Genomic DNA, 24,559 nt, shown 5'->3' with positions numbered 1-24,559 from the left:
TAAAGTCAGGATGGTGCCAAGTGAGTTTAGGTGCTCTATACTGAATATCTTTGGTTATTAGCGCTCCTGTGTTCCCTATGAGAGAGCCACTACCATACATCTCTGGCAGCTTGTCTCAAGGAAAACAAATGGATTGTCAGTCCAAAATCGGACATGCTGGATCATTATCTTCCCCTGACCTGGTTATCCAGACCCATCAATATTGCAGGGGTTCAGTTGACATTAGAATAAGCTGTACGGGGGCTTCAGTGGAATTTAGGACCATGCAGGATATTGGTTTGTCCAAATACTACAGACATACAAACCTGATGGCAAGATGCAACTCTTCCACCTCTTCCCTGAGTCGTTTGGTTTCTTCTAACACTTGAGTCCTCTCTTGCTGAAGTTTGGCAATATACTCCACGGTTTTCTGTAGGGTAATTGCATGGCTAATCTGTCGGAAAAGTCCAAAAAAAACCACAATTCATAAAGTGCTATGCTGCAAAGACATTAGACTTAACATAACAAATTGGTATGGTTTCTTCAGGGGAGAAGGTAGAGAAAGGGGTGTTATGTGTCCAGATGTTTGGAGCTGGTGTCATAAGGGAGAAGGCCAAGGGGCTGAACCAAAAAGACATTAAGACATTCTACCTTGGCTAGCCTGTTACCTTGCTGGATTAAGGCAGTGAACTGTATTTTGCCCTGGCTAAGGGAAAGTCTAAGTCTCTGATTTCTTTAAAGTAACCAAAATACAGGAATTCTGCATATTTGACTAAAACTGCTTTGGGAAATTGTTCCATAAACATTTATCGAAGTACCTATAAAATAAATGATAAAATGTCTGATTGCTGGGAGTTGCACTGCTGAGACCCCCCAGTGATCCAGAGAATGGGGATGGTGCAGTTGTAACGTAACCTCACTACATCTCTATTCCAAAAAGGATTATTGGGACCCCCATCCCTGTGACTGGTGGGTGTCCAAGCAGTCAGGTTCTCCAATCAATCAAAAATGTATCACTTATCCTGTAGATAAAGTAAGATGTGGCTAGTATAAAATCTAGATGTCCTGACAAATTAGAGCAGGGTTATGTCTTTTATGCATTACTTTTAACATGATAATTAGCAAGGTGCCAGATTATCCTACAGAACTCAAAATTTTGGTCTCTCACACAGTATCCATGAGGAATGACCTCCTTGGATATAGATAAATGTACTTTAGGATGACAAGCGTATATGTTTTTCTTTAACTGTCTGGAATGTATCATGGCTGTCCCAGTGTAGTCATTGTAGTGGAACATTGCACCTCACAAAACCTACAGGAAGCCATAATGTGATGGTTAAATGCAGGCGTTTCATTTACCGGTTTGTTGCTTGAGGACACAAAACTGTTCAGTGTGTTGAAGGCAAGCTTTATATTAAACCTCCTCTTCTGTTCTGCAGAAATATGCTTCAACCTTTGAGTCTGTAAAATAATTGGTTTCAAAGAATTGTAAATTGTGAATTCCACTTTGGAAGCAATATAAGGGATTAACAGAAAGACGGATCGATGGCGGACTAGGAAATTGGTAATAAATAGTCAAATACAGTCATCAAATTAAAACCTCCTACAGTGAACTGAAGAATCTGGATTGCCTTATGGCAATAGCACTTATCACAGTGGGGTCGGGGATTTAGGCAGCAGGTGACCAATCAGTTCTTGAAATTGATGTGTTGAAAGCAGAACAAAAATGGGCAGGTGGTAGAATATGAGCAACTAACAAGGCCCAGAAATGTGATTGCTAAAGACAAGAGGACACTGTATTCTTCCACTTTGTTAGAAGTATATGCCAGGAGTTTACCCTAAACATATACTTAGGCAGGCCCTCAATCTTCAGATGGGGGCCAAAAGTGTTTTATGTTGCCCTGCTTCTGGCTGGTATGCGTCTGCATACAGTTTGCTTCACTATGTAGTAAACTAAAGCAGATTGTGCCATTCTGTACAGGATCATTGCACAAAAAAAAAAAAAAAACCTCCACAAAAACACTCATATGGTGTGGTTTAGATGTTTTATTTTACAATACATCCCCATGGTGAACAGATGCCCTCACATCCATCAAGGTTGTGGAACATTGTTTGATGGAAGCATCAAGTCCAAAACATACCGTACTTTAAGGGGTCTGGCCTGCAGTGGTTAATACCTACGAACACTGAACAAAGAAAAATGAAAAACAAAAGTCAGAAAAAACAAAATTCAAATACAGGGTCATGGGCATCCGAGTTCCACTTGTCACTGATGAGTGTTGGGAGTGAAGGCTACCCTGCCTGTCCTAGTCCCAGAGCGGCTGTAGCACCATCTGCTCGGGGGAGTTAATGCTGCCTAATGATAGTAAGGTGCAGGACACGCAGTGCATCCTACATTGCTGTATAGGGGGCTGTGTAGCCCCTTGAAAGAAACCAACAGGCACATGAGGATCAGAACCAAAAGAAGTGGAAGAAAGAACCCTCAGCTCTTGAAACAGGTTTTATTTCACATCACATTACTGGTCTGGGAGCACATGTCGCTTACTTGGGAAATCTATAGTAATCGCTAAGGGAAGAAGAAGAGCAACCGAATGCAGCGTGATGCTGGAGAAAAAGGCTTTTCTCAATCCTTGAGTTCTGGCATACAAGTAAAGTAACCTTTACATGTACCACCCATCTAAACATGTACAGCCCACCATGGCAACTGCACAGAGATCTAGTGGGATCCAAGCAAACAGTTCAGAGCCATTTCAGTGGCACAAGATGAACAGCTAGACAGCTGGTTTTAAATGTTATGGCTGATGTGTATAGTGTCAAAAACAGTGGTGACTATTGCAGTTCACAGTCCTTTTCTAGGCAGCGTATATGTGATCCCTGCAACAGCTTTCCAGCACTACTACTCAATGCCAAGTAGAAAGCAATTTTTAAAATAATTCAGAATACATAATATTAAGCCACACTAACAGATTTACAGTAGAATTTTACAACACAATTCGTAATGTTCATCATGTAATTCAGGCAAAATGACCTACAGTACTTAAAAGGGTATTCACATGTCAAGCCAGATAGGTTAGACAGTTTTCCAATAGGTTTTCCGTATCAATTTCTAACGCACTTAGACAGGTTTGCTCATGACGATGTATTCATTATAAAACAAAATGTCTCTACCCTACCTTGAGTGCAGCGCTTTGATGGTCAGCGGTGGCTTTCCCTGAGCTATGTGGTGGACTGAGGCTGTGTTCAGATGCACATGGTGATCCTTGCCTCGCATCTCGGCCTGAAACGCCAAAACACAAATTTGTGATAAAGAAATAAAAATATAGGCAGATCTAACACATTACTAAAAACCAACTGCATTACTTTTGTGCCAAGGGGCAAAGATATCCTGGATATCTAATGTTTCCCATATGTTGAATATGCAGCTCTAAAGATCTCATCAAATGATTTCACATATCGACCTCAACCTCCATCAAATTGACACACATACAATACTGAAACTCCATTGGAAATCTTAGCTAGAGGGGAGTTAGGTATGTATTAGAGAATAATATATATATATATATATATATATATATATATATATATATATATATATATATATATATATATATACACACACACACACACACACACACTGGCCACTTTATTAGGTACACCATGCTAGTAAGGGGTTGGACCCCCTTTTGCCTTCAGAACTGCCTCAATTCTTCGTGGCAGAGATTCAACAAGGTGCTGGAAGCATTCCTCAGAGATTTTGGACCATATTGACATGATGGCATCACACAGTTGGCGCAGATTTGTCGGCTGCACATCCCTGATGCGAATCTCCCGTTCCACCACATCCCAAAGATGCTCTATTGGATTGAGATCTGGTGACTGAGGAGGCCATTTGAGTACAGTAAACTCATTGTCATGTTCAAGAAACCAATCTGAGATGATTCGAGCTTTATGACATGGCGCATTATCCTGCTGAAAGTAGCCATCAGATGTTGGGTACATTGTGGTCATAAAGGGATGGACATGGTCAGCAACAATACTCAGGTAGGCTGTGGCGTTGCAACGATGCTCAATTGGTACCAAGGGGCCCAAAGAGTGCCCAGAAAAAATTCCCCACACCATGACACCACCACCACCAGCCTGAACCGTTGATACAAGGCAGGATGGATCCATGCTTTCATGTTGTTTACGCCAAATTCTGACCCTACCATCCGAATGTCGCAGCAGAAATCGAGACTCATCAGACCAGGCAACGTTTTTCCAATCTTCTACTGTCCAATTTCGATGAGCTTGTGCAAATTGTAGCCTCAGTTTCCTGTTCTTAGCTGAGAGGAGTGGTACCCAGTGTGGTCTTCTGCTGCTGTAGCCCATCTGCCTCAAAGTTCGACGCACTGTGCGTTCAGAGATGCTCTTCTGCCTACCTTGGTTGTAACGGGTGGCAATTTGAGTCACTGTTGCCTTTCTATCAGCTCGAACCAGTCTGCCCATTCTCCTCTGACCTCTGGCATCAACATGGCATTTCCGGCCACAGAACTGCCGCTCACTGGATTTTTTTTCTTTTTCGGACCATTCTCTGTAAACCCTAGAGATGGTTGTGCGTGAAAATCCCAGTAGATCAGCAGTTTCTGAAATTCTCAGACCAGCCCTTCTGGCACCAACAATCATGCCACGTTCAAAGGCACTCAAATCACCTTTCTTCCCCATACTGATGCTCGGTTTGAACTGCAGGAGATTGTCTTGACCATGTCTACATGCCTAAATGCACTGAGTTGCCGCCATGTGATTGGCTGATTAGAAATTAAGTCTTAACACACAGTTGGACAGGTGTACCTAATAAAGTGGCAAGTGAGTGTATATATCTCCGTTCAAGGGGGTCACCCAGACAAATTGTGTTTTCCATGAAAACTCATACTTTTATCAAATGAGTTGCCAAGTGAATTTAAAATCTAGTTCCAGACATTGACAAGGTTCGAAAAAAAATTTATTTGAAATAATTTTCTCCTTCAAACTTTGCTTTCGTCAAAGAATGCTCTCTTTGCAGCAATTACAGCACTGCAGACCTTTGGCATTCTAGTAGTTAATTTGCTGAGGTAATCTGGAGAAATTTCACCCCATGCTTCCAGAAGCCCCTCCCACAAGTTGGCTTGGCTTGATGGGCACTTTTTTGTACCATAAGGTCAAGCTGCTCCCACAACAGCTCAATGGGGTTGACATCTGGAGACTGCGCTGGCCACTCCACTACAGATAAAATACCAGCTTCCTGCTTTTTCCCTAAATAGTTCTTACATAATTCGCTTTGGGTCATTGTCCTGTTGTAGGATGAAATTGGCTCCAATCAAGCGCTGTCCACAGGGAATGGCATGGCGTTGCAAAATGGAGTGATAGCCTTCCTTATTCAAAATCCCTTTTACCTTGTACAAATTTCTCACTTTACCAGCACCAAAGCAACCCAAGATCACCACATTACCTCCACCATGCTTGACAGATGGCGTCAGGCACTCTTCCAGCATCTTTTCAGTTGTTCTGCATCTCACAAATATTCTTCTGTGTGATCCAAACACCTCAAACTTGTATTTGTCTGTCCATAACACTTTTTCCCAATCTTCCTCTGTCCAATGTGTTCTTTTGCCCATATTAATCTTTTCCTTCTATTAGACAGTCTCAGATATGTGTTTTTCTTTGCCACTCTGCCGTGAAGGCAAGCATCCCAGAGTCACCTCTTCACTGTATACGTTGACACTGGCTTTTTGCGTGTAATACTTAATGAAGCTGCCAGTTGAGGACCTGTGAGGCATCGCTTTATCAAACTACAGACTCTAATGTACTTATCTTGTTGCTCAGTTGTGCAGCGGGGCCTCCCACTTATCTTGCTACTCTGGTTAGAGCCTGTTTGTGCTCTCCTCTGAAGGAAGTAGTACACACCATTATAGGAAATCTTCAGTTTCTTGGCAATTTTTCACATGGAATAAGGAGATTTTTGTGTACTCACCATAAAATCTCTCTTTAGCCTCTAATTGGGGGACACAGAACCATGGGTGTTATGCTGCTGTCCACTAGGAGGCGACACTATGCATAATCTGAAAAAGATTAACTATGGCTCCTCCTCTGCAGTATACACCCCTGGACGGCGTCAGCCTTCTCCAGTTTTGTGCAAAAGCATTAGGAGGAACGTAACAAACTACATAACCATGCCTGTAAGAAGGCAACTATGTACGAGCTCAAAGAACAATATGAGAACTCAACCGTAAACAATGGCCAACAGGGTGGGAGCTGTGTCCCCCAATTAGAGGCTAAGAGAAAGATTTTACAGTGAGTACACAAAAATCTCCTTTACTCTGTCGCCTCATTGGGGACACAACCATGGGACGTCCCAAAGCAGTCCCTGGGTGGGAAGCAATGGACGAATATTGTGCTAGCAGGTCCCTAAACTTGGGGCACTGCCGCCTGCAGAACCTGTCTACCCAGGCTCGCATCTGCTGAGGACTGGGTATGAACACTAGTGTTTCGTAAACGTGTGTAGGCTAGTCTAAGTGGCCGCCTTACACACTTGTTGTGCTGAAGCCTGGTGCCGAATGGCCCAGGAGGCCCCTACTGCCCGCGTAGAGTGTGCCGTGATACCGGCCGGAAGAGGAGAATTGTTGAGGTGGTAAGCCTCTTGTATGGTGGACTTGATCCACCTGGCAAGGGTGGCTTTGGAAACCGGCAGACCCTTTCGAACGCCTTCCGGAAGAAGGAAAAGGGAATCAGACTTCCGGAAGGGTGCAGTCCTAGACACGTATATACGCAAGGCCATGACGAGGTCAAGCGTATGCAGAGCCTTCTCCACTCTATGAACCGGAACCGGGCAAAGGGATGGCAGTGAAATTTCCTCATTGAGGTGGAAGTTGGACACAACCTTCTGAAGGAAGGATGGGACTGTACGGAGAACCACCTTGTCCTGGTGAAAGGCTAGGAAGGGACGTCTGCAGGAGAGTGCTGACAATTCAGACACCCTGCGAAGCAAGGTGATTGCCACCAGAAAAACCACTTTCTGTGATAGAATGCGGAGTGGGTCTTCCTTAAGGGGTTCGAAAGGTGGTGCCTGCAATGCTGTCAGGACCAGGTTGAGGTCCCACGTTTCCAGTGGACGTCTGTAGGGGGGAACCAATCGGGAAACCCCCTGGAGAAAGGTCCTTACTTGCGGCTTGTTAGCAATGCGCCTCTGAAAGAGCACTGAGAGCGCTGACACCAGGCTCTTAAGCGAGCCCAGGGATAGCCTGGCGTCCAGGCCCGATTGAAGAAACCCAAGTACCTTTGGGAGGGAATAAGGGAGTGGGACCTGTCCGCAAGAGTCGCACCAGGTAAAAAAGGCTCTCCAGGTACGGTAATAAATCTTGGCGGAGGCTGGCTTCCTTGCCCTGATCATGGTCGTAATGACATCCGGTGAGAGCCCTGTATAGGTTAGAACCCAGGTTTCAAGGGCCACGCCATCAAATTGAGAGCCCCTGAGTTCTGATGGTAGAACGGACCTTGTGACAGAAGGTCGTGACGGTCGGGGAGACGCCAGGGGGCGCCTGCTGTAAGTTGTACGATGTCGGCGTACCATGTACGTCTGCGCCAGTCCGGCGCGATCAGGATGGTTGGAACTCCCTCTTGTTTGATCTTCCTCACGACTCTGGAGATCAGGGGGAGGGGTGGAAAAATGTACAGAAGCTGGAACTGGGTCCAGTCCTGAACCAGGGCATCCGCTCCGAGCAACCGCGGGTCGCGTGTCCTGGCCATGAAATTGGAGACCTTGGCATTGAGATGGGATGCCATTAGGTCCACGTCCGGGGTCCTCCACCGATGGCAGATCTGGTGAAAAATTTCGGGATGGAGAGACCACTCTCCCGAGTCCATTCCTTGTCTGCTGAGGAAGTCGGCTTCCCAGTTGTCCACACCCGGAATGTGGACCGCAGAGAGTACCGACCTCGTGTCTTCCGCCCAGTGGAGGATATGTGCCACTTCTCTCATCGCTTGGGTACTGCGGGTCCCGCCTTGGTGATTGACATATGCCACCGCCGTGGCATTGTCTGACTGTATCCTGATATGAGAGGCTGCCAGCAAGTAATGAAAGTCTCTCAGTGCCAGGAAGATGATCCGAATTTCCAGGATATTGAAGGGCAAGGTCGCTTCCACTGGTGACCACTTGCCTTGTGCCCTGTGATGTAGGTGCACCGCACCCCAACCTGTCAGGCTTGCATCGGTGGTCAGGACCTTCCATTGACCTGAGAGAAAGGATTTTCCCCTTGCAAGCGAAGTTGGCTTGAGCCACCAGTGTAGGGACCTCCTGGTCGACAATGTCAGCCGGAACTCCCCGTCGAGGGAGAAGGGATTCCTGTCCCAAGACTTGAGGACGGCTAGTTGAAGAGGCCTGAGGTGAAACTGGGCAAATGGTACCGCCTCCAACGCTGCTGCCATCCTGCCGAGGAATCTCATGGCAAACCGGAGAGATCGGGGAGGATTGCGGAGGAGTATGCGAACTCCCAGACGGACAGCCAGTGACTTGTCCCTGGGAAGGAGCACCAGATCCCTGGAGGTGTCGAATAGCATCCCTAGGAAGGTCAGGGACTGACTCGGGGTAGTCGATGACTTTTGAAAGTTGAAAAAACACAACCAGTTGACTCAGAGTGTTGATTGTGATTGAGACGCTGACTTTGCAGTCCATGAAGGTGGAAGCCTTGATGAGAAGGTCGTCCAGGTATGGAACGACTACAATGCCTCTGGAGTGTAGAACGTCCATGGTGGCTGCCATGATCTTGGTAAACGTCCTGGGAGCCGTGGCGAGTCCGAACGGGAGAGCCACGAACTGGTAGTGGTCCTGGTTGATCGCGAACCTTTGATGGGCGGGAGCAATTGGTATATGCAGGTATGCGTCTTGTATGTCTATGGAGGAGAGATTCTCCCTGCTCCATGGACCGAAGGGACTCCATGCGAAAATGACGGACCCGTACATATTTGTTGAGTTGTTTTAGTATGGGCCGGACGCTGCCTCCTTTCTTGGGGACTACGAATAGATTGTGGTAGAACCCTCGGAAGCGTTCGATCGTGGGAACCGGTACTACGACTCCTGCTTGAAGGAGAGAGGAGACCGCCTGGTGAAAGGCACGAGCCTTGGCTGGCGGTTTTGGTGGAACAGAGAGGAAGAACCGGTTCGGTGGGCTGGAAGTGAACTCTATCTTGTATCCGGAAGGCACTATTTCCCTGACCCACCTGTCTTCTGTAATAGGCAGCCAGACTTGCTGAAAGAGTAGAAGTCGTCCGCCTACTGGTGGGATGTCTTCCGGAGTTTGTGAGTCATGATGAGGCGAAATTCTGAGGTTTTCCTCCTTTGGGCTTCGCCTGGCCTGCTTTCGAAAGCAGGCCAGGTCCTTTCCGGCCTCTGCGCCGCCCATGGGTTGTCCCTGCGTGGAGAGTGGTTACGATTTTGTGCTGGGCGCGAGACGGACCAGCCCGAAGAATTGCGAAAGGATCGGAATAGAGTTTGGTTACGCCGTTTAAACGTGCGTTTAGGTCTTAGTTGAGGGAGAGAGGTACTCTTACCCCCAGTGGCGTTGGATATCATTGTGTCTTTTCACCGAAAAGCCGTCCACTGAAGTACGGGAGATGCGTGAGGGATTTCTTTGAGGCCGCATCCGCTTTCCATACCCGCAGCCAGAGGATACGCCGAATTGTGATGGCGTTTGTTGCTATCCCACTACACCTCTTGCGGAGTCAAGGGCTGCATGAAGCATGTAATCTGCCACTACTGCTATCTGAACCGCTTGGTCTGACAGCTCAGGATTTCAAGTTTGAAGGCCATCTTGCAATGCTTTGGCCCAAGCCAGAATGGCATTGGCCACCCAAACTGAAGCGAACGTGGGGGCCAGGGAGGCCCCTGCCGCTTCGAACACTGAACGAGCCATGCGTTCTACCTGTCGGTCTGCTGCGTCCCTGAGGGTTGAGCTATCTGAAAGTGAGAGGAGGGTCTGTGCTGCTAGTCTAGAGACTGGGGGGTCCACTTTGGGTGGATCTGTCCACTGCTTGGTGTCCTTTTGTGGGAAGGGGTACCTAGCCTCTAAATATTTGCGATTGGTGAATTTCTTATCAGGCTGCGAAAACTGCTTAGTAAGGATCGTTTGAAATTCCGGGTGGTTATTGAAAACCTTAGGTGGTCTCAGAACACCTTCAAAACAAATCTTGTGTTCTGGGACTTCCGGGGTTGGGTTGGAAATGTCCAGCACCCGATGGATGGAAGAGATTATGTCCTCAACTAGCGCTGTGTTGGTAGGGGGACAAGGGACCAGAGACCTCTCTGTCTCATTGTCTGAGTCGGAGTCAAAGATGCCTTCTGAATCCTGCGTATCGCTCAGGCGTTCCCTGGTGGGTGAGCTGGGGCGGAGGTCTTCTTGCAGAGATCTGCGTTGTCTGTCTCTGGTAGGGGACGGTCTAGGCGACCTGGAACTACGGTGTCTCTCCCTGGAGGGGGATGACCATGTGCTATGGGATGACGCAGAGGAACGCGACGCGTGGGTCCGCTTACGTCTGGGAAAGCCAGAAACGGCCTGTCCCTGGGTGGAGCTGTCCCTTTGCTGGGTAACACTCATAGCCGAGACATGACCCTGCAGAGCCTGGAGTAATGTGGAGGTCAGGTTATCTATGGATTGTGTCAGACTGCGACATCTGGGTAGCCCATTCCGGCGTGGTAGCGGCCGCTGAAGCAATGATAGGGGCTTCCTGGGGCTCTGACCCAGTATTTTGGATACAATCCTTGCAGTGCGGGTACGTGCTGCCACTGGGGAGAGTGGCTTTGCAGGCTGTGCAGAAAGCATAAAAACAGTCCTGCCTGGTTCTTTTCCTTGAGCCTGGCATAGTGCACAGAGGCTGGCTAGCAGAGGACTGTACAGGGGTGACTACGCAGGGGAGACTATAGGAAAACCTTGTAGGTAATATGGATTCACAGCCGAGTAAAGAGAACTCAGCTGTGATCTTACCCCACCAGTGTGCCCCTAGGTCCTGCGCTGACAATTCACAGTCCCGTGCCTCCGGAGACTACTGGTGTTGCTGCTGCTGTATGAGACGGCATCTGCTGCAGCGAAGATGGCTGCCGAGGAGATGAGGAGGGAGAAGAAGGGGGCGGAGAGCTGAAAAAAACAAACAAAAAAAAAAAACCACGCAGGGCCATGTAAAAGCACGCCCTTTCTGCCTCGATCCACCCCTTCTATGACACTGTGGAGTGTCATGTCATCCGGGGGGGTGGAGAGGAGGCGGTGACCTCAGCTAGGCCAAAGCCGCGGCCTAAATTAGACTTCTATGCCCAGGAAGGGCTCCAGGCCGGCACAGTAGTCCGGGGGGTAGGATTTTAACCGGACCCCCCCCCGGATTGAAAGGCAGGCTAGCGGTGGGGCCACAACCTGAAGCGGGGCCCTGTGATGGGTCCCCCTGCGGCGCTGTAGACTAATGCTGCCGCAGACACAGGGGCGCAGAGAGCCCTGTGTCTGCATGTGCTATGCCTGCCCGCACTCCCCCCGACAGGAGCCGGCAGCTGGCTGGGGTCCCTGGATGATGCGCAGGTTGCCATGGACAGACCCTACCTGCGGCATCTCAACCTAATACCCCCAGAGGGGAGGGTGCTGCTGTCACCGTCAGGGGGCTTCTTCCTCGCCCTCAACCCAAGACCAAAAGGAATTGGGGAAGGAGGGGGGGTCTCAACTTCGAACAAGCACCCGCAGGACTGGGGAAGGAGCGACATGGGGAACCGCCATCTCAACTTCAACTGGGCACCCCATAATAGGGGGCCGAGGAAGGAGCCATGCCAGGAGTCTCACTGAGGAGACCCACTTTTCTTCATCTGTCATCCGGAAGAAAAAAAAAAAAAAAAACTGAAGAAAAACTGAAAAAAAGAAAAATTCTTTAGGTGTGCCTCCTTGCGACACTAAGCAAAAACTGGAGAAGGCTGACGCCGTCCAGGGGTGTATACTGCAGAGGAGGAGCCTTAGTTAATCTTTTTCAGATTATGCATAGTGTCGCCTCCTAGTGGACAGCAGCATAAACACCCATGGTTCTGTGTCCCCCAATGAGGCGACAGAAGTAAGCCTTAATTTCTAAGAACAAGAATAGACTGTAGAGTTTCACATGAAAGTTCTTTTTTTCTGGCCATTTTGAGAGTTTAATGGAACCAACAAATGTAATGCTCCAGATTCTCAACTAGCTCAAAGGAAGGTCAGATTTATAGCTTCTCTAGACAGCCAACCTGTTTCCAGCTGTGCTAACATACTTGCACAAGGGTTTTCAAGGGTATTCTATCCATTAGCCTTCTTACACAGTTAGCAAACACAGAGTACCATAAGAACACTGGAGTGATCGCTGTTTGCATTACAAACCACACGTTTGCAGCTAGAATAGTCATTTACCACATTAACAATGTATAGAGTGTATTTTTGTATCATTTAAATGTTAGCTTCATTGGAAAAAACTGCTTTTCTTTCAAAAAAAAAAAAAAAAAAAAAAGGAAATTTCTAAGTGACCCTAAACTTTTACACGGGTATGTATGTACCGTATAATATGACTTTTTAACCCCTGAAGATCTTCTTAAAAGTCGGGGGATAGTCTTTAGTGAAGCAAGCTGCAGGCGTCTGGAACGCCCGGGGTATAGAAAAGAAAAAAAAAAAAAAAAAGTGGCCTGCACTGCTTCACTGCAGTTTTCAGGAGTAGAGATGAGTGAACCCAAACAGTAAAGTTCCGTACTGTTCGGGTTCGGCTGCCCGAACACCAGGTACATGACAGCGTGGCAAACACAGCTTCTGTTGTCACCGCTAGTCACGGAGGCTGCGCTCTCAGCATTTCAATCACCAGTGGTTTTCAGCCGGGACGGTTGCACCTTGGCATCGTCCAGGTTGAAAACTGTTTATCCCCCAGACATGGATTATGGCATGGGACAGAACGACGGACAGGTATGGTATATTGTTGTTTTTTTATTTTACTTTTATAAACAGGAGATCGAGGGCTTCGCTGGGATTAGGCGTTTAAATAAAATGGAAAACTGTGTTTTGTTTTATTTCTAATAAAGGACTTTATTCTGGCTGTGTCTTTATTTCCCATACCACTATAGGATTAGTAATGGATCGGTGTAAGCCGTGGGCTCAATGCTGTTTTTAGGCTGGGGGGGGGGGGGGGGGGGGGAGATACATGGCCCCTTACCAGCCTGAGAATACCAGCTGTCAGCATTAGCAAGGTTGGTTGTCAAAAATGGCCGAGGAACCCACGCCTTTTTTTAAAAAAAAAATTATTTATTGAAGTAAAAAACAGCGTGGGGACCCCCTCTATTCTTGATAACTAGCCTTGCTAACGCTGACAGCTGCGGGTTGCAGCCCTCGTGAGCTTTGTCTGGCTGGTAAGCAAAAATAGGGGAAAACCCATGCCGTTTTTTGTTTTTTTTAACTACCGTATTTACAGCGCCGGAGCAGCAGATGAATACTCCCATCCGCCGTTCCTGCTCTCACTGTAATTAGCGGTAGGTGTCGGATGATGGGAGAGGTTGTCCTATCAGCTGACACCAGTGACCGAAGGTAAAGTTTATACTTCTGATCACAGCTGAGCGCTCCCCGCTGCGTTTTGACAGCATGGGAACCGCAGCTCTCTGACCAGCGGGGATGATTTCTCCACTAATCAGAAGCGGTGTTTGCCGCGCTGTCATGCACATTACAGCACAGCAAACACCGGAAGAGGGGTAGTCTTATACGGCGAGTATATCCCAAACTATATTTTAACTGGAAGAGTTGGGGGGCGTCTTATCTTATAAGCCCTTTCATCATATACACCGGAAAATAAAATTATATATATTAAACGTGTAAAGAAAAAGCAAGTCGGCACTGCCAATACTACTGCCGATGTGAGACTATCATGTCCATACTGCTCGTGGAGGCTGAACCCCGAGATCTCGGGTGCTAATGCAGAAAACAATGTATGGATCCAATAAGAGGAAAGAATAGCATAGCACTCACCGATCCAGGTGAAAAAGTTCTCTATTTAGCAATCCACATTAAAACTTCATGGCCGGGAGGCTGGAGTGAGCAATGTCTGACATTGCTCACTCCTCCCTCCAGCCATGAAGTTTTAATGTGGATTGCTAAATAAAGTAGACTTTTTCACCTGGATCGGTGAGTGCTATGCTATTCTTTCCTCTTATTGGAGATTGAGATTATATATATATATATATATATATATATATATATATATATATTTTTTTTTTTTTTTCATTGGGTACATATGTATGTGGATACGTATGTATGAAAAGGGAAGCAGACCACACTTTCCTATGCAGTGAGATTACATTTATAAAAACCCTGAGAATGTGTCTGATTATTGACATATGCCACAGTATGAATGCACATTGGCACACATCAGGGAATATTCCTGACATATACCATTAGCGTGATGTGAAGAGAGCCTTACACCAGGAAGAGAACACAGCAACCTGTCTAAACAGTGTACTAAGCCCACACACACATTCCGTGCATTAGGATGTCCATCATAGCTAAACGGACAACCAATATTCAGAAAAATAACCAATATGTTGCTATTAAATACATCACAGCATGGCGTAGTCTTCTGAACTCACAGGATGAAGGAGAGGGCACAGTACTGCAGTTCTGTAATGGGGTCATCTCTCTCTTCACCAGGTTATCTTGACTTGGACTGGGAAAGAGCCTAGAAACAGCTGACTGGGACTTCTGGTTCCCCTGAGATTTCTTTGCTGGTCCAACAAAAATACTCCCATGAAATTCTGACATCCCAGAGGTCTATGAGATGAAGACAAAGTTGTAAGTATTGGTTCTGCATACAGCTGACGTACCAGCCAGCATTCGCTTGCCGAATCTATAAAGTTTGCTGTGTTAGAGCATGTGCACATAGCTTCTTATAGGTGCAGTCATACCAACATAATGAATAAGATACTTTAGAAAAACGCTGGCAGTGTTTTTCCACAAGAGACTTCTTTGTCATCTTTATTTTTTGCCTTTGGAAGGTTTTTCTTTTTCCTTAAAGTGCTTCCAGGTGGGTTCCAGGCAGAGTCTGCCTGAAAAAGACGCCGTGTGCACAGACCCTTTATCATGATCTAGATCAATATACAATTTGCGGATGTGACTGGCTCAAATTTTAGTATGGCCGCCTCAACCCGGCCTAAAGCTTTAGATGAGACTAATATAAGAAATGGTGCAAGTTTATAATGCCCATGAACAGCCTTACTCCTGCGATTCCAGCTGGCGCGATGACAACATTGGACTGCGTAATCCTTGGAGCCAACAAGGTATCGGTCTTCAGCGAGGCAGGAGATACGATCACAGCTTGAGTCGGACCTGAAAAGTGCGCTGAAAGAGACACGAGTCAGAATCGACACCATGTATCACAGTGTACATAAATATACAAGTAAGAGGGGGCAAAGACAGACCACTGCATTATTTAAGGGGTCGGAAAAAAATTGTTATCCATTGTGCAAACAAAAATGATACAATTTTGCAATATAATTTCTACATGAATTACTTACGGGTCACAAGATCTCGGCAGTTTTTGCAGGGAGGAGACAATTTCCCTTAGGCCATGTTCACAAGCTGCATTTTTAATGCAAATTATAAGCTGCTTTTTACAGTACCAGCAAAAGCTAGATTACAGAAGCCTCATGCACACACTTGTTTTCTTCCTGACTGAATTGGAAAACTGCAGCATGTCAATTTTTTCAGATTTTCTGCAGCATTTTTTCACCCTCAGAAAGCAATGCTTAAGTGCAAAAAAAAAAAAAGCAACAAACACGCTGCCATCAGTTTTTGCAGAGTTTTTGGTGAAAAAAAAATGCAGGTGGGATGTGAAACCAATCTATTTTTGTGATTTTCCCAAGGTTAAACTATAATGTCTTGGTGTCCTCATATGAGCCTGGATGCTACAATTTGTATAGTATACCATAATGAAACTAATGATGTGTTACAGTAAACAATGCCCTACCAATGTGTCCAGTAAACAAAGACCGACCAATTCAACTTCCTCCATTGTTTTTACATTTGAAATAGCGCATTGTGTCATGAACCCATAACAAGTTCATGGCTGCATCGCCTTCATACACTAATCCAGCTTTTTTTGGTCAGAATATTCACCATTTATCCAAACTTTTTCCACTAAATAACTTGATCAAATTGCTTTTTTTTTTTCCAAAAAAAAGTTATGGTTTCATGTGTGTCTTGCATTGATGACCCAACACCTTTGCTTGCGAGGTGGAAGCAAATCTGAACTTTGTGATCCTAAAAACGTAGCAAAAATGCGCAAAAAAAATAAAAGACGCCGCCAAGAAATCAGGTTTTGGCTGCAGAAAAAAAAGCAACGTGTGGACATAGCTTTATAGTTTCCTATCAATTTGAATACATTCCTAACTTTGGCAGTTTTTGGTGCGTTATATCCAGCACAAAGTATCTCCTATATCACATTTGATAACCTATTCTCAATATCATTGCTAATTCATAATTTCTCAATGTGATAATATATGGTTAATGTGTCAATTTCTACAGGCTTAGGCCATGTGCACACGATGCAGATATCCAGCGGATCCGCAGCAGATTTTACCGCGCAGAAACGTTGCATATCCGCATTGGTGGTGTACAGTAGCATGTTAGCAATTGGAAAAAAAAAAAAAAAAAAAAAAAAACCGCTGTGCAGACGCTGCAGATTTTTCCGCGCGGTTTTCTTGTGGTTCAAAATATGCAGCGTCACTTCTTTTGTGCGGTTTTCCACCTGCTCCATTTTCAAATTCCGCAGGGGGAAATCCGCAGGGGAAAACCGCACAAAAACCACAAGGAAAAAAAGGAAGAAATCCGCAGGAAAAATGCAGGTCATTTGACCTGCGGATTTCTTCAATTCTGCGTGGAAAAATCTGCAGGGCTAAAAAGTACGTCTGCACTTAGCCTTAAACTGCAGTAATATATACCTACCACTAGGGGTCCTTGTTTACTTTCCATTTTTTTTTATTATTATTTTAACTGGCTAATTTTCAAATTTTAATATATCAACATGGATTCAAAGTAACAAAAACAACAACAACGTTTCGGGATGTCCACTGAGGAGCCAACCTCAAATTGTAGGCAAAAAATTTACACTTATTGCAAAATAAAAAAGTCAAATTTCTTGTGTCAATGTCGATTAAATATTAGTTACAGTAAATAGCAATATATATATTATATTGGTGAGCAGTATAGGAGTTTATTCTGCTAGTGCAAACTATTTTCATCTGATCTGCAAATTGAGATTCTGGTTTGGCTTTTATCCCAAGTCATATTGCAAGGCTCGTTAAACAGAACCTGTCTGCAGGATTCTGCTAAGTAAACTACTGATATTGTCATGTCCACAAGCAGAAACGTTACCCCTCAAACCCGATCTATGATACTGGATTTCTCTTATGAGCCAGACACTTAAATATTATATTTTTCATTGTCTATATGGATACCACAATAATTCAACAGTAAAGTAACCAATGCCAGGCAGCTGCTCATCGAGGCAGGGTAGACTATGGAATATTGTGCGCAGTTCTGCACACTGGGGTACAAGATCATCAAATGGAGCAGGTTCTAAGGGAGGGCAACAAGAAAACATGGAATGGGGCAGCTGCACCCAGAAACACTGACACATTAGGCTTTAGTCTAGAAACTTTTGAATTGACTTTTAATACACTCTTAAAGTATGCGCTTTATTATTTTGTCTACGGACATCAACCATAAACTAAAAAGGCAGCCATTGTGTCTAGTGGGGGATGGAAAAGCTTAAAAAGGGATGCTTTATTGTAGAAGCAGCAAGAATAGAGATCTCACTGCCAGAGGAAGTAGTGACTGTTAAATGTTTATGGTCCAACCTTTTTAACAAATTACCTAGCCACATGATAGGTGATCTCTGTATGATCGCAGTCTGACTGCTGCAACCCCCACTGTTCACGAGGATGGGGGGCCAAAGTCACCTGTGTGAGTGGAGCAAGTGAGCGAGTGTGACCGATGTTTTATTACTTGTCTAGCAGAGTTGTCAACACCTGCGCCTTTTCTCATTACTTACAGATGTAGTAGAGAGCGACATCTTAGTTGAAGCTGCCTGGCGAATGAACAAGTTACTTCTTTTAACTGCTTCATGGTTTACAATTCCCGAAGTAGTTAATAGTAGTCAACAGGGCTGTGGAGTCGGAGTCGGTATAAAATATATAATAAATTGGGTACAGTAGTTCAATGCAGAATGTGCTGAATATTTTTTCATAGGAATTTGGGAAAGTTAAGAAATGTCCTATAAATGGCTGTTCTATTCCTGATCTAAGGCTACAGTCACACAAGAACAGGTTCTTGCTTTTGTAACGGACAATGCTTCAATCATGATAAGTACAATTAAACTGATGAATGAGAGTAATGAACAAGAGCTAGAAGAACATTTAGGATTCAGCATGTTTGAGATGGAAGGCCACAGTGCTGTTCATGTAACTGAGGAACAAACAAACAGAAGAACAGCAAAATTATACTTTAGAAATAGATGATCTTGTTGAAGCTGCTTCAAATCACTTTCCTATTCATCACATGTGCTGTCTTGTGCACACGCTGCAGCTGGCAATAAGAGATAGTATGCAAGAGGGACATGCTGGAAATCTAATTGGAAAAGTGAGGAAATTGGTTATTGCTGCCAGAACCCTTAAAATTGATTCCATCTTGAAGAGACGTGCTGGGAAAGGGGCAATTGTCGATCAAGCCACTCGGTGGGGCAGCACTTATTTAATGATTGAGCGATTGCTTGAACTAAAACCGTTTCTTATAGATATGGCGAACCCTCAGGTAACCCTAAATGAAGGTCAATGGACACAGGTGGCTGAATTGAAGGAATTGCTTAATCACCCATTTACCGTCACTAAAAAATTACAAGCCGAGGATTTAACTCCTTGCATTTTCATAAGGGAGTGGAAGAACTTGCTATTTTGCCTGTCCCAAAGAGGAGGTTTAATCGCAGATGGCATTTCTGCTTCAATGAAACGGAGAGAGACACAGCTATTGGAAAATAAAATTTTTCTGGCAGCTGCTTATGTGGACCCAAGTCATTGTATACTGCTTGATGATCAACAGCTTACTAAAGGAAAAGAAGCTCTGACTGAGGTAACAGTTAGGATGAGTGGCCTACAGGAGGACTGCCAGGCGCAAGAGGATTTGGGTCCTGACAGTGCTACTGCTGCCATATCTTCATCCTCATCAGATGAGGCGTTTGACTTTGACAAGTATTTGTATGACATGGAGCAGGCAAAGCGTTGCTGAAAGGAAAAAGATTTCACTCCGTCTCCTATAGCAAGCAGATGGACCATATTTCAGCAAAATGTTTCACTTGCTCTCAAAGAAATAGAAAAATTTAGTATGTTATATAGTATGTTTTTGTTGAAAACTGTTTTTGCCACTTACATAGTTTAGTACATAGTGATAATATAAAAAAAAATATTATATATACACATACACATAAACATACATATATATATATATATATATATATATATATATATATATATATATATATATATATATATACATACACACACACACACACACACACACACACATATATACATACACACACACATATATATACACAGTGTAAGTAATCAATATTATATAGTGTATTACATATTTACAATTTATTACAGTTGTTTTCTAAAGTTGTATTCCAATAAATATATTATGTTCTAAATATCTTAATTATTGTATCATAAAAATGGTTAAATGTCTGATGTTCAGATTGCACTACAATAAATTTTTCACTTAAATATAAGCAATATATGTGGGAGTCGGAGTCTGAGTCGTGGAGTCGGTGTAAGGAAGGTTTGGCTTACCAACTCCACAGCCCTGGTAGTCAAACCACAAAAGTTCACAGCAATGTCGTTTTTACCTTGCTGTGCATTATGTTCATGTTTTGTGGAACTTTTCAGGCAAACGTCAGACGGAATCTGCCTGAAAAAGACATCGTGTGCACATACCCTTAGAGGAGTACATGGATCTAGGTTTTTTTTTTTATTCCAATATTATGTTCCTAGGAAGTGACTTGGTGCTTTTAAAGAGGTGGTCAAATTCCTATAATGCCCTTTATAAATATCCATCTTTAAGCCTTAATCACTTTTGGAGTGTGCGTTATTATATAATTTCCAGCTGAACCTGCTAATCTGTTTTATTTTCCTTTACTTTTTTTTTTTATTATTTTGAGGCGATTCTCAAACAGGACAACAGAGGACCCTGTAATCTCTTTGCCACAGCTTTCATCACGCCCCCTGAAACAGGACGTCATCAGCAGGCGGCTGTGGTCACTTACCATAGCTTCTGTCAGCGCTGTCCCGATGACATCCTTTTTCAGGAACAGGGTTGGTGGTTGATAGACGTGACCATAGCTGCTGTCCTCACCATCTTCAATGGCCACCACCACACTTTGTCCCTGCAGAAATCTCTGCTTCTCATACCGTTCATTCTCTCCCAGAAACTAATCCAAATCAAGGGGTGGTGATAGAAGCAGGGTGAGTGACAGCAGTGCTGACTCTTTAACGATTTGCTCACCCTGCTTTTAACACCGCCCCTGACGACGATTTGTTTCAAAGACAGAAAGAAAACGGTGTCCGAAGCGAAGACTATGGCAGCAGCCACTTCATCATACCCCCTAAATACAGTGCATTATCAGGGGACGGCAGTGATAAAAGCTATGGTAAGTCACCCCCGATGACGTCCTATTTCGGAAGGGCTATGGGGAGATGATAGAATGTTAGGGAAAGTAAGTGCAGGTCCATCCTCCTGTGATGTCCCATTTGAGACTGCCCTCAAATGAAACAGTCACAGGAAGTGAAGGAAAAAAAGGGAATAGCAGTATAGGGAATTTTCGAAAAAAGCAAGTGACAAAAGTGGCTTAAAAGACACATTTAGAAAGGACATTAGACGTATCGGACCACTACTTTAACATTGCTTTAAAATTGGGTTCAAAAACCAAACAACCAAAACCGGAAAGCCGCTCAATACCTGGCTCCTGCTTGAAAATGACATGGTCAACATGTAGTACCAGATGTATAAAATTTTAAACACACAGAGTGAAGGAAAGCAGTATTAATGGTGTAAGAACAATTGTAAGAATTGAACACTTGCTTTTCATTCAGATTCCCTGCGTTGCGCCAATGCAGTAAATAAGCTTACCAGGAGTAAAAAGTAAAGACACAGTCTCTGGCTGGGGTGCAGGCACAATTTTCTGAGGCTGCTTTTTCTTGGCTCCAGAGCTGGAGATGGCATAGTATGTACTAGAATGAGGGGCATTTTGCGGAGCCACACCTGCGGGTTGCAGTGAAATGTTGCAAGGCACTTGTTGCTGAGTAGCAAGAATGAGGTTCTGGCTCTGGCTGAAGGTAGTTGCAGAAGGGTTATGAGTCAGAGTAGCAGAGGCCGTGTGCGTGATAACTGTGGAGTTACACACGTGGAACTTATCACTGTCCGGGCTAGCAAAGGAAGGCTGGGGTGCCAGGCGAGGATTAGGAGGCACGGCTGGTGGAGCAGAAGGGGTCTGGAAATTCGTCACTGGAGGGGGAAAAACAGGGACAAAACCGTGCTGGTTGCTTATAGCAGTCTCTGAATTAAATTTGACTGGCCCATGGACAGCGGAGATGCTGCCTAGACTGGACGCTCGCTCCCTTCTCACTTCAGATACTCGAGGAAGGATGGAAGGAGGACCTGGAGACGGGATTAACTCCTCATCAAGATTCACTGGTGCAAGGGTGCTTGATGGTAAAATAGGAGGCTGGAAGAAAAAGGTTGGGTGAATAGCAACATTAACTAGAAAATTCTGCACCAATATCCTGGAACACAAGGCTGAGTTCACACCACAGTATTTTCGGCAAGAGTGCAGTCAGTGGAAAAAATTGAAAGCACTCGGACTAAAGTTGGTAAATTGGACAGCCCTACTGAGTTTTGTTTTTTTTCACCCACAAACAATGTTTGGGCGGAAAAAAGAAAAAAAAAAAAAAATAATTGCAGACTCTTCCATGCTTTGGATGACACTTGCCTATTCAAGTCTATGGGTGCAAGAAAAAAAAAGTTATAATTGGATTCCGTAAGGATTAACTATAGCATTGGATTTTTAGGACTACATTGCCATTATACCTAGGAAACTGTATTTGGTATTGCTCATTTATAAAAAAAAAAAAACAAACAAAAAAAACAAATGCAATACGGATCCCAAACGGATGACAGAGATGTAAATATTTTTTCCTGGATAAAAAAATGATTACGTTTTTTATATGCTGGTGTGAATTTAGTCTTACATTGTATATTTTCCCAGAACATTTTAATATAGGCATAATAAATAAAACCTTCACCAAAATGCCTATCCTCTGACACTAGGCCTGAAAGTTAGATGTTCCCCTGGCTCTTTCATGACCAGCAAGTCTCACCCTTAGGCCTTGCTCACATCTGTGGAAAAAAAAAAAAAAAAAAAAAAAAGCTAGGATTTTCATCCAGAAAAGTAGGACGAGTGTCGTCCTGCGAGTACAATGTGATTTTTTTCTCGTCTAGCACCCGTATGCAATGAGTTTCTTTTCTCTGCAACTATTATTCTACAACCACTTACTGTGTTCTATGCTACAGAATGGTAATATATCCATAAAAATCGGACAACATACGGATGGTCCATGTGCCATAAAGGTTTTGTTCTTTCTTGCACCCAGTGATTTGCTTTGGCGAGTCTGGTCCGATATACGCGGCCACTCACAGCATGCTGGGATTTCCTTTCTCATCCACATTCCAGCTGAGAAAACCTCGCAGATGAGCTCCAACTCACTGAATAACATTGGTGCAAGTGCAATGTGATTTTTTTTCTTGAATCGTACTTGCCGATTTTACACGCAAGTGAGACCGAGGCCTAAGGCTGCGGAATAAAATGCAGATAAGAGGTTTCTTACCGCCTGGTTACAGGAGCGCAACGCAGGGTCAGGCAGTGGGACGGCAGGCACAGAAGACGAAGAACTGAATAAAGTGGATGACAGGGATTTGGAAGAAAAAATATCTGGGAAAAAAAAAAAAAAATGTTAAACCTTAGTTAACACTTTCAAGTTACATGTGACTGAATCATTTTTAGTGACAATAAGTTTTTGTAAAAACATATTGACAAAATAAACAGGCAAGGTTTCCTCCAATTTCAAAGGGAACCAGTCACATAACAAAAATGCTATTAACCTGCATATATGGGGTTAATCTGTAAGTTAATAGCACTGCACTCATAGTTCACACATAGCGAGATCGCTAGCGATGTCGCTAAAGCGTCACCGATTTTGTTACGCAAAAGCGATATCGCTAGCGATCTTGCTTTGTGTGACACATACCTGCAACCGACTCCCCCCGCTGGATATTGCTGATCTCGCTCGAAGTGCCTGGGTCATTTTTTCCTCGTTGGCGTCCCGCTGGCGCCGACTAGCGTCTCATGGACGCAGGCGGAAGTCGTCATCATCGCTGCGTGTGACAGGTAACAGCGACCGCCGATGGATCGCTTATGGCTGCTGCGTCGCTGGCGAGATCTGCCCGTTTGGCAGCTCACTAGCGACCACTTAGCGATGCACCAGCGATCCTGACCAGGTCGTATCGTTGTCGGGATCACTGGTGCATCGCTAAATGTAACGGGACCCTTAGACCCCTGCTGCTGGGAAGAAATGAACTTTATTCCCCCCGGCAGCTTTCAGTCACAGGAGCGGTGATGGTGCGGGTTCAGTCACAGCTCAGTGTATAGGGAGCGGCAGCTTTAACCGCTGCCCCGGCTGACAGCAGCTCAGCATAAGGGTCGGCAGTTACAACCGCTGCTCTCTATACACAAAGTGGTACATGAACCCGCACCAGCGCCACCCCTGTGACCAAACACTGCTGGAGGGTATAAAGTTCTAAAGGCTTGCATGCTCATCCCTGCAATGTTATGATCAGGATTGCATTGTTTCTCCCAGAATCAAGGCAAATTGAGAAGGATAAGGAGAACAGTTACATCTAATGGTCATGTTGGCCATGTACTTGAATGCCAACATCATCCAGTCAGTGCCAATCCCTTAAGCAAAATAAGGAATAATCAATTTATTCATAAAGTTCCAGGATGTGCAATAGAGGAACACAAGTACATTTCTATTAAAAAAGCCCCTATATAGATCGCTCAGCTGTTTATTCCAAGAAATAAACCCTTCATCTTGGGCCCCTTGCAGAATGACACCCCTGCCTCTGCATTACAATTTTTCTTCTTCTCACGGATAGTTTACTGGTCCAACATTGAAAAAGCTGAGCATTGTCCATTTCACCAAAATTTCCCCTTATTTTTGTTACATGGATCTCTTTAGACCAGTTTGTGATATGCTCCATATATGTGCGGTTTTCCTATTCGCCCTCATTGTTGGAGCCGCATCGGGGACAGTGCCAATAAAGTCTGTAAACGTTGTGGAATTAATGGCGCTACATAAATGAGTAAAATAAAATAAAAACTCCAGGAATACTTATAGGCCCTGCTTGTCAAGTGTATGTATTGATTTAAGACTTAACCAATTTGATTT

General features: G+C 44.6%; 1 protein-coding gene across 1 annotated transcript in view; it reads right to left on the bottom strand.

The window, feature by feature from the left end:
* Positions 1–24,559, bottom strand: part of MLXIP (MLX interacting protein) — a 107,886-nt gene that overhangs the window by 12,076 nt on the left and 71,251 nt on the right. The window contains exons 8-14 of the mRNA XM_073586003.1: positions 22,940–23,043; positions 21,186–21,780; positions 15,220–15,341; positions 14,594–14,774; positions 3,153–3,256; positions 1,339–1,440; positions 306–433 (exon numbers count right to left, since the gene is read on the bottom strand). Of these exons, the coding sequence (XP_073442104.1) occupies positions 306–433; positions 1,339–1,440; positions 3,153–3,256; positions 14,594–14,774; positions 15,220–15,341; positions 21,186–21,780; positions 22,940–23,043 (1,336 nt within the window). The remainder of the gene's footprint in view (positions 1–305; positions 434–1,338; positions 1,441–3,152; positions 3,257–14,593; positions 14,775–15,219; positions 15,342–21,185; positions 21,781–22,939; positions 23,044–24,559) is intronic.

This window comes from Dendrobates tinctorius, unplaced genomic scaffold (assembly GCF_039654945.1).
Source record: "Dendrobates tinctorius isolate UK_male_01 unplaced genomic scaffold, ASM3965494v1 ptg000090l, whole genome shotgun sequence".
NCBI classification, from domain to species: Eukaryota; Metazoa; Chordata; class Amphibia; order Anura; family Dendrobatidae; genus Dendrobates; species Dendrobates tinctorius.
Note: the sequence above shows the minus strand (reverse complement) of the source record. Positions and strands in the feature narration are given on the sequence as shown.